General features: G+C 44.4%; 1 protein-coding gene across 3 annotated transcripts in view; it reads left to right on the top strand.

Moving 5' to 3' along the window:
* The first annotated feature begins 1799 nt into the window (after positions 1-1799).
* The window catches only part of elp2 (elongator acetyltransferase complex subunit 2), a 159318-nt gene continuing 150217 nt past the window's right edge, over positions 1800-10900 (top strand). For all 3 annotated transcript variants that reach the window (XR_005942651.1, XM_041184735.1, XM_041184734.1), the window contains exon 1: positions 1800-1956. Coding sequence is in view for 2 of the 3 variants with exons in the window: in XM_041184735.1 (XP_041040669.1) it covers positions 1822-1956 (135 nt within the window). In the remaining variant the exon portion in view is untranslated. The remainder of the gene's footprint in view (positions 1957-10900) is intronic.

The following is a 10900-nucleotide window of genomic DNA, read 5'->3' as shown; positions in this document are numbered from 1 at the left end:
TTTAAACTACAGAGAGGAACATTCCACCTTTTATACTTAACACACATCACACCCCTCATGAAATGACCATACTTATAGCAAAAAGTCCACAGTTGCTCCCAACTTCCAATGGGTTACCGTATCACTGCTTCGCTTAGTAGTAACTTCTAATGACTGTTTCCAGGCTTTTCAGTTTTCCGAGAGTTTCTTAAACATACCGCCAGCAGTGTTCTGATGTTTCTTCTTCCCTGGCCATGCCAGGATCAATCTCCTGGAATCCATAATTGGCTACAGGATGCGGTTCTTTGACTAGAGGCTGTTTTCCTCCGACATCTGGCAATGGCAAGCTCACAAGGCAAGCAGCCTTTTCTCTCTGCTGACTACACAGATACTCACTGACTATAGAGAAGCCTGTAACATGATCTGAGCTATCCTTGGCCTCAACTTGCTTTCACCTTAGAAGTAAATGCACAGTTGACAGCACAGCTGTTTATAATCCAGTGACTTCAGCACCTTTCTGGAACTTTTGGAGACTGACTCTACTCATTGTAAATTCAGGGACTGCTGCCATAGTCTCCAAGAATAAATACCTTTCAGCTTCTCAGTATAACAATCTAAGCCTCCTGTTTATCTCTAAAATTCAATCCACCCAGGTTTATCATCAGGCAGGCTGCAGAACAGGTCACGTGATCTCTTAATTTACCCTAAATGTAAAGCTAAAGTCCCAAAATATAATAATCTTATGAACCTCATAATTGTAACATCATTGTTTAGAAAGTATCTTTTTCTATCCTCCTTAGGTCCAAAATGGATAACCTCACATTTGCCTACAGTGAAATCCATGTGCCACAGTCTTGCCATTTCTCCTAGTCTATCAATATCTCTTGGCAATTTAGTGCTTCCATCTACTCTGCTTGCAATACCACCTATCTTTGTGTCATTGGCAAATTTGGGTATGTGACTTTCTGTTCCATCATTTAAGTCATTAATGAATATTAAACTGCCAGCACAGGCACAATAGGTCAACTGGCCTCCTTCTGTGCTCTATCATTCTACTCTACACGGAAGAAGTTCCTTCTTCAACATGTATGGCAACAACGGGTAGGATTTTTTTCAAGTCTTAGATTTTTTATAAACCATTTTCAGATACACTAATGGATATTTGATATCATATAGAATTCTATATTGCTAACTTTCTCTCCACAGATGCTGCCAAACTTGCTGAGTAATTCCAGCATTTTCTGTTTTTATTCAAAATTTCCTGCATCCATCTCTTACTTTATGTTCAAATACAGTATTATGTTTTGTGAATAAAGCCATTATTGAGGTACTAAGCCGGCTGTCAATCTATATTGGTTTATGTTTAAAATAAACAGCAGCCCATGATTTTTATATGAAATCTCTTGATGAAAATTTGTCTCTTAACTCATGAGATGATAGCGTTGGTATATCTCCAAATTATTTACTGAGCACTGTGCACCCTTGCTGTAAATGGGAGCGGTGTGTACTCCACACTCTTATAGAGTCATAAAGCACAAAAACGGGCCCTTTGGCCCATCGTGTCCATGTTGGCCATCAAGCACCTATCTATTCTAATCCTATCTTCCAGCATTTGGCCCAGAGCAATGGCATTTCAGTGCTAACCTAAAAACTTTTTAAATGTTGTGAGGATCTTTTGCAGATGCAGTCCCCGTAATGCTCCGTATGCAGGTTTCTATGGGCAGAGTGCCCACGCCTCCTCTGCGCAGCCTCCGCTTCTCACGTTGCGCGCAAACGTAGAACGTCAGTGCGCGCGCACGCCCTTTGACCGGGCCAAGGTTGGGGTTAGAGGTGACGATTGGAATGAAGATGGCGGCGCCCGTGGAGACTGCTCACGTTGCGCGCTGTGCGAACCGGACTCCGCACGTGCTGTCCTGGGGCAGAGGAGGGCGAGTGGCGTTTGGGAGCTGCCGTTCGGTTGTGATTTACGAACCGGAGGTAAAGATTGAAATGGGAGCCGTTTGACTGTCAGCAGTGGCGCTGGCCGCCAGAGCTGCGGAATGTCTGGCTCTGTGTTGCAGAACTGGGAGGGACAACTTGTTGTCAATCTGACCAGTGTGGGCGTGGTCTCAATGGACTAATTGCCGAGGATTGGAAACAACTCTATTGGAATATCGAGATCAAAACAAAAAAAAAATGATAATTTTCCGTTCAATGCAAGTTTGACATTTTAAAGTGTTACGGATGTGCTCTATATGCATACAATGCGCACTTACATTTTGCAGCACTCTGCGCGTCACACTTAGTTGATTGAATACAAATTGGGAATTGCCCACTCTGGACATATTTTGACCACCTGACAAGTGTTTTCCTATCCATGCTAATTGCAATGTGCACACACTTTTACCCAGTTGGATGCTTCATGACTGTCAAATAACCATTTATTCCTATTGCTGATATTTTTATAACTGCAAATGCCCAAAGAAAATTAGGAAATATTCTTAATGTCCCAATAATTTTTCTCCAGGGTTGTTGGAAGCAGTAACCAGGTGATTATGTTTAAGTCCTGGGGATACCAAGTCAGTCTTGGATTGTTGGTAATATTGGTATCTGTGCTCTGGCCACTCAGGGCCTAGGCTCATTGTCTGCTAATGCTTTATTCTGAGCTTTTGTTGGCAGTTTTTGTTAGTGGTGGTTTGCCATTCCTTCCACTCCTGGGTAGGGTGAGGAGGCAGGTCGAATTCTACTTCAGCCGAAACAGAAATCAAACTTGTGTTGTTCACGTTATTTTGAACTGCATGGTAGCCATCTAACCAACTCAGCTAACTGGCCCCTGTTGACAATATTACATGTAATGAAATAAAAATGGAAAATGATGGAAATACTCAACAGGTTGGGTGGCATCTGTGGAGAGAGAAACAGAATTAATATTTCAGTTGAATGACTTTTCATCAGAACAATTCTGTTAAGATGAAAGGTCATTGATATAGGAACATAGGATAAGAAGTAGGCCTTTAGGCCTCTCAAGCCTATTTAACTGGATCACAGCTGATCTTCTACCTCAATGCCACCTTTATGCACTATCCTCATGCCCCTTGATGTCATTGGTATCTAGAAATCTGTCGACCTCTGCTTTGAACATACTCAATGGCTGAGCCTCCACACTCGTCTGGGTTAGAAAATTTCTAAGATTCATCACCCTTTGACTGAAGAAATTCCTCCTTATCCCAGTCCTAAATGGCCAACCTCTTATTCCGTGACTGTGTCCCCTGGGTCTAGACCCTGCAATCATGGGAAACCTTCCTGCTTCTACCCTGATGAGGCTTGTAAACATTTTGTATGCTTCATTGGCCTGAAACATTAATTTTGTTTCTTTATCCACAGATGCTGCCTGATCTACTGAGTATTTCTGGCAATTTCTGTTTTTATTTCAGATTTCCAGCAATGGAAATATTGTGCTTTTTTAGTTGTAACAGGATTTGACTTACACAGTTGATAAGAATTACTAACCTTTCCATGATTTAATAATCCTTTTTTAATCCTCTGACTCACCATTATATCAATAGTGATCTTCTAATGTGTTTAGATAGATGCATACATAAAGCTTGAAATGGAAAATGTTAATGATGTTGCTGAGTTTTTGTGTATTCCCAGTGATTTGTTTACTTTAAAATCCAACAAATGCAATTTTTTCTAGTTATGAACAAAAAGATTGCATTTATTTGGCACCTTTTGCAACTTTAGAACATCACAAATTGTTTTACAACCAATGAAGTACTATTGAACTGAAGCCACCTTTTTAATGAAGGATAGCAGAAAATTGTGCAAAACAAGGTCCTGGTAACTATTATAATAACTTTCTTCCTTTAGACCCTCTAAAGAGGTGAAATATAAGTTGGTTTAAGGGGGGGTGGGACAAGAAGAGCTGGCCCTCTATCCAGCTCTTCTTCTCCCATCTCCCCGCCTTAAACCAACTTATATTTCACATCCTGTCTATTTTTACTTAGTTCTGTTGAAGGGTCATTCGGACTCAAAACATTAGCTGTGCTGCTCTCCACAGATGCTGCCAGACCTGCTGAGTGTTTCAGATATTTTTGTTTTTGTTGTTTCTGACTACCTAACTTCCGTTCCTGACTCCTGTGTTAATGTTTTCCTCTCCTCAGGCACTGTGCCTCCACCCTTTAAATATGGCATCACATGCTCAAAATATACCCGCTGCTCAAATAAACTCACCCTTGACTCCTCCATTCTTGCAAACTGTTGCCCTATCTCCAATTTTGAACACATTGTCACTTCCCAAATTCCTACCTTCCTTTCCTGCGATTCCACAGGCTGAATTTTACAGAGCCCCACTGGCGTGTTTGAAGGTGGGGGGGGGGGCTCAGAAAATGCAGTACGTGGCCTTCTCACCCCTTCCTGACCTGTTTCCTATTTTACGGAGATGGGGTAGGTATTAAGTAGCCCACCCACTTAAGTTCCTCACTCTGGGAGGCCCATGCCAGGTGGGTAGCCAGGCTGCCTTTACTGCGCAGGCTGCTATCGGGCAAAAGGGTGGAGGGGGAACTTTCTATGTTCCTTTGGGGGTCCCAGTGCCCATCGGAGGCATTCCCCACCCCCCCACCCGACCGATGTTATAGCCCTGTTTAACTGTCCCCCCAAGGACTCTCAGATCCTCTCATGCCCCATGCTGGGATCTACCAGCCAGGCCCAGCTGATACCACAGCCTTATCTTGAAGTCCGGCTTCATAACCTCCTTCCTTGGTGAATGTTTGTCTATAGTCCCAGCAGCAGTCACTGCTCGAATCTGGTGCTACTGGGACTACAGAGCTGCTGGCCAATCAGATTGGCTGGCAACTCTCTCAGGTGGGACTTCTTCCCCACATAGGAGTGGAAGTCTCACTCTGAGCCAATTGACATTGCTGCCAGCATAAAATGGCTGAAGGGCAGACTGCTTTTTGGTGGGTAGGTTCCTGACTGACTTTTTATTTGGGGGGGTGGGAGAAACAGGAAATCTGGCCTTTAAAATCCAGCCTATGTTTGGACCCCTCTTACCTGATTTCTGCCATGCCACAGCAGTGAATCAGTCCACGTCGAAGACACAAATAACATCTGAGATGAACGTGACGTGGCAAACTATCTCTTCTCACCCTTCTAGACCTGCAACCTTTGACGAGGTTGACTACACCATCTCCGCCCCACCCCCCCTGCCCTTGATGCCATTCTCTTGTTGCCCAGCTAGGTGGAACTATCCCCACCTGATTCCATTCCAGTTTATCCAGTCATATTCAGACAATCACTCAGACTGGATTCTCTTCATATTCCTGCATTATTGCCTCTGGATCCCCCAAGAAATAATCTTTGGCCCCATCCTGTTATTATTCAGCAACAACATCCAAAGCCATGATATAAGGTTTGACCCAGCTGTACCGTCCAATCATTGCTCAACCACATTATTGGTTTTGATTTGTCACCTCCCTTGCCTGACTTCTACCACTGGATGGAAAGCTTCCTCCAGCTAATATTTGGGAAGACATTGTCTTTGTTCTCTAGCCACCAGCTCCATTTCACTGTCTGACCACAACTATTTGCAACCTTGGCATCCTATTTTACCCTGAGATGGGCTGCTGACCCCATAAACCCTCGATCATTAGGATCACCTATTTCCATCTCCAGAGCATCTGCTATCTTTGTCCCTGCTTCAGTTCATCTGCTGCTGAAATCTGCCTCCTTTTGTTAACTCTAGACTTGACTATTCCAAAACTTTAAAACAAAAGCAGAATTACCTGGAAAAACTCAGCAGGTCTGGCAGCATCAAAGGAGAAGAAAAGAGTTGATGTTTCGAGTCCTCATGACCCTTCCACAGAACTGAATGAATATAAGGAGAGGGGTGAAATATAAGCTGGTTTAAGGTTGGGGGTGGTGGTGGGGGGAGAGAAGTGTGGGGTGGTGTGGTTGTAGGGACAAGCAAACAACGATAGGAGCAGATAATCAAAAGATGTCACAAACAAAAGAACACAGGTGTTGAAGGTGGTGGTATTATCTAAACAAATGTGCTGATTAAGAATGGATGGTAGGGCACTCAAGGTACAGCTCTAATGGGGGTGGGGTGGAAAGACTAGCAGGGCATAAAAGATTTAAAAATAATGGAAATAGGTGGGAAAAGAAAAATCTATATAAATTATTGGAAAAAACAAAAGGAAGGGGGAAGAAACAAAAAGGGGGTGGGAATGGAGGATGGAGGAGGGAGTTCAAGATTTAAAGTTATTGAATTCAATATTCAGTCCAGAAGGCTGTAAAGTGCCTAGTTGGAAGATGAGGTGCTGTTCTTCCAGTTTGCGTTGGGCTTCACTGGAACAGTGCAGCAAGCCAAGGACAGACATGTGGGCAAGAGTGCAGGGTGGAGTGTTAAAATGGCAAGCGACAGGGAGGTTTGGGTCATTCTTGCGGACAGACCGCAGGTGTTCTGCAAAGCGGTCGCCCAGTTTACGTTTGGTCTCCAATGTAGAGGAGACCACATTGGGAGCAACGAATGCAGTAGGCTAAGTTGGGAGAAATGCAAGTGAAATGGTGCTTCACTTGAAAGGAGTGTTCGGGGCCCTTGGACGGTGCGGAGAGAGGAAGTGAAGGGGCAGGTGTTGCATCATTTGCGTGGGCATGGGGAGGTGCCATAGATAGGGGTTGAGGAGTAGGGGGTGATGGAGGAGTGGACCAGGGTGTCCCGGAGGGAACGATCCCTACGGAATGCCGCTGGGCGGGTGAAGGGAAGATGGTTTGGTGGTGGCATCATGCTGGAGTTGGTGGAAATGGCGGAGGATGATCCTTTGAATGCGGAGGCTGGTGGGGTGATAAGTGAGGACAAGGGGGACCCTATCATGTTTCTGGGAGGGAGGAGAAGGTGTGAGGGCAGATGCGCAGGAAATGGGCCGGACAAGGTTGAGGGCCCTGTCAACCACTATGTGTGGAAAACCTTGGTTAAGGAAGAAGGAGGACATGTCAGAGGAACTGTTTTTGAAGGTAGCATCATCAGAACAGATGCAACGGAGGCGAAGGAACGGAGAGAATGGGATGGAGTCCTTACAGGAAGCGGGGTGAGAGGAGCTGTAGTCGAGGTAGCTGTGGGAGTCGGTAGGCTTGTAATGGATATTGGTGGACAGTCAATCACCAGAGATTGAGACAGAGAGGTCAAGGAAGGGAAGGGAAGTGTCAGAGATGGACCATGTGAAAATGATGGAGGCGTGGAGATTGGAAGCAAAATTAATAATTTTTTCCAAGTCCCGAAGAGAGCATGAAGCAGCACCAAAGTAGTCATCGATGTACTGGAGAAAGAGTTGTGGAAAGGGGCCGGAGTAGGACTGGAACAAGGAATGCTCCACATACCCCATAAAGAGACAGGCATAGCTGGGGCCCATGCGGGCACCTCCCCATGCCCACGCAAAAGTTGCAACAGCTGCCCCTTCACTTCCTTTCTCCCCACCGTCCAAGAGCCCAAACACTCCTTTCAAGTGAAGCAGCATTTCACTTGCATTTCCCCCAATTTAGTCTACTGCATTTGTTGCTCCCAATGCGGTCTCCTCTACATTGGAGGGACCAAACGTTAACTGGGCGACCGCTTTGCAGAACCCTTGTGGTCTGTCCACAAGAAAGACCCAAACCTCCCTGTCGCTTGCCATTTTAACACTCCACCCTGCTCTCTTGCCCACATGTCTGTCCTTGGCTTGCTGCATTGTTCCAGTGAAGCCCAACACAAACTGGAGGAACAGCACCTCATCTTCTGACTAGGCACTTTACAGCCTTCCGGACTGAATATTGAATTCAACAACTTTAGATCTTGAACTCCCTCCTCCATCCCCATCCTCTTTCTGTTTCTTCCCCCTTCCTTTTGTTTTTTCCAATAATTTATATAGATTTTTCTTTTCCCACCTATTTCTATTATTTTTAAATCTTTTATGCCCTGCTAGTCTTTCCACCCCACCCCCATTAGAGCTGTACCTTGAGTGCCCTACCATCCATTCTTAATCAGCACATTTGTTTAGATAATATCACCACCTTTAACACCTCTGTGTTCTTTTGTTCTTTTATCTGTGACATCTTTTGATTATCTGCTCCTATCACTGCTTGTTTGTTCCTACAACCACAATCCCCACCACTTCTCTCTCTCTGTCTCTCTCTCTCTCTCTCTCTCTCTCTCTCCCCCCCCCCCCCACCACCCCACCTTAAACCAGCTTATATTTCACCCCTCTCCTTATATTCACTCAGTTCTGTGGAAGGGTCATGAGGACTCGAAACGTCAACTCTTTTCTTCTGCGCCGATGCTGCCAGACCTGCTGAGTTTTTCCAGGTAATTCTGTTTTTGTTTTGGATTTCCAGCATCCGCAGTTTTTTGTTTTTATTCCAAAACTCTGTTGGCCGTTCTACCATTTTCCACCCTCCATAAGCAGGAGCTCATCCAAAACTCTGTTGTCAGTGTCCGAACTCACATCAAATCCTATGCATCCATCAGCCCTCTGCTCACTGATGTATGTTGGTTCCTGGTTTGGCAATCCTTGATGTAAAAATTCCCTTGTTTCCAAATTCCTCCATGGCCTTGTTGATCCCCATCTCTGTAACTTCCTTCAGCTGCGCAGTCCTCTGAAATCTCTACACTCCTCCAATTCTGTGCATCCCTGATTTTAATCACTCCCGCTTTGGCGGCAATACCTTCAACTGTCCTAAGGTCTGGGATTCTGTCTCTAATTCCACCTTTCTGTCCTTTTAAGATGTTCCTAAAACCTTATCCCTTTGACCAAGCTTAAGATCACCTGTAAACTGTACCCGGCGTCAATTTCTGTTTGGTAAAGTTTCTGTGATGCACCTTGAGACATTTTGTCACATTATAGTCGCTATATAAATGCAAGTTGCTAGATTTTGCACCAAATGCATTAGTGTCTGATTTATGATAATCTAGCACTGTGGATGTTTTTTGATGATTGATTAATGCTCTTTAGCTACTGGCTCAGTAATTTGGTGCAATAGTCTTTCCCTTATTTACTTTATCAAAGGTTTTGATAATTTTGGTACCTCTATTTGATTAACTGCCTTTGTGCTAGTGAAAAGAGCTTTAAACCTGCAGGAAATTTATGGACTTCAGGTAGAATTATCAGCAAAAGTGCATGTAAAGTTGGTTGATTAATTTAGAGGCTATTGCTGGAAAGAAAAATGCTGAAGCAAGGAAGCCCTGTGCTAATGTAAAGATGAGCCATCAGCTGCAGCACTGAATTTGATTTGAGAAGTACATGTTGTGAAAGGGTTTTAGATACTGGGACCATTTCTGGGGGTCGGAAAGTTTGTATAGACATTGGGTTCTAACCTGATCGAAAGAGGCACCCATGTCTTTGGGGAAGGGTAAGAAAGACTGGAGAAAGGTTTAAACTGGTGAGGGGTGTGGGCATGGAGCATTTGAAACAGTCAGTCAAAAAGTTTTAGAAGAGTGCTGTCAGGGTATATGGGCATGGTGGGGCGAGTTATCTAAAACAAGTTTTGTACACAAATGTATGTAGTATGAGCAAACTGATTTGGCTACAAGCTGGATATGATTGGGAGGTAAATATTGCAGTTTATAAGATCTTTTGAAAGCATAAGGAAGTTGGAAAAGGAGGAACCTAAATATTAAATTACAAAAAGCACAATTACATCAGTAGAAAGAAAGGATTTCAGTAAGGGTGATCAGGCAGTGGAAATACTAGGGGTAGAGTTAATAAAGAGCAGCTAAGGATTCTGATAGAAGTTGTTTATAGACATCCTGATGATGATTTTGTAGCTGAATTTACAACTGGAGAAATGAGGGATGCATGTAGTATAAACAATGTGGTTATAATATTTTAATTGCCGCATAGCCATGATGAGCAGAGGGGCTCAAGCAGTTAGGGCAGTGACTCTTTTCTGGTACAATGTTTAGAACCAACAAAGGAACACACTATGCTCAGTATCTGGTGAGGAACCAAACAGAATGAGTTACTATGCTGACTGTTATTGTTGCTGGACTAGTAATCCAGGATAATGCTCTGGGGACCCAGATTCGAATCCTGCCATGGCAAATGGTTGAATTTGAATTCAAAAAGAATCTGGAATTAAAAGTCTCATGATGACCATGAAACCATTATTGATTATTGTCAAAACCCAGATGGTCCACGAATGTCCTTGAGGGAAGGAAATCTGCTGTCCTTACCTGGTCTGGCCTACATGTGACTCCAGACCCAGAGCAAATTGTTTGACTCTTAAATGCCATCTGAAATGGCTTAGCAAGCAACTCAGTTGTATCAAATTGCTACAAAGCCTCAAAAAAGGAATGGAACTGTACGTGCCACCCGGCATCGACCTAGGCACCGGAAACGACAATTGCAAACTCAGCAATGTCGACCCTGCATAGCCCTCCTTACTAACATCTGGTGGCTAGTGCCAAAATTAGGAGAGCTGTCTCACAGACTAGTCAGACAACAGCTTGACATAGTCATCCTCACGGATAATAGATAATGTCCCAGACACCACCACCACCGTCCCTGTCCCACCAACAGGACAGACCCAGCACAGGTGACAGCACAGTGGTATACAGTCGGAGGGAGTTGCCCTGAACATCGACTTCGGACCCCATGAAGTCTCATTGTGTCAAGTCAAACACAGGCAAGGAAACCTCGTTCTGATTACCACGCACGTCCCTCCCTCAGCTGATGAATCAGTGCTCCTCCATGTCAAACATCAGGAAACAAAGGCGCAGCTTGTACTCAGGGCGGGGTCTTCAATGTCCATCACCAAGAGTGGCTCGGTAGTACCACTACTGACCGAGCTGGCTGTGTTCTAAAAGATATAACTGCTAGACTGGGTCTGCGGTAGCTGGTGAGGGAAACAAAAAGGGGGAAAAACATACTTGACCTCTTCCTCATCAACCTGCCTGCCACAGATGCATCTG

The sequence above is a fragment of the Carcharodon carcharias genome, chromosome 3 (genome assembly GCF_017639515.1).
Source record: "Carcharodon carcharias isolate sCarCar2 chromosome 3, sCarCar2.pri, whole genome shotgun sequence".
Taxonomy (NCBI): Eukaryota; Metazoa; Chordata; class Chondrichthyes; order Lamniformes; family Lamnidae; genus Carcharodon; species Carcharodon carcharias.
Note: the sequence above shows the minus strand (reverse complement) of the source record. Positions and strands in the feature narration are given on the sequence as shown.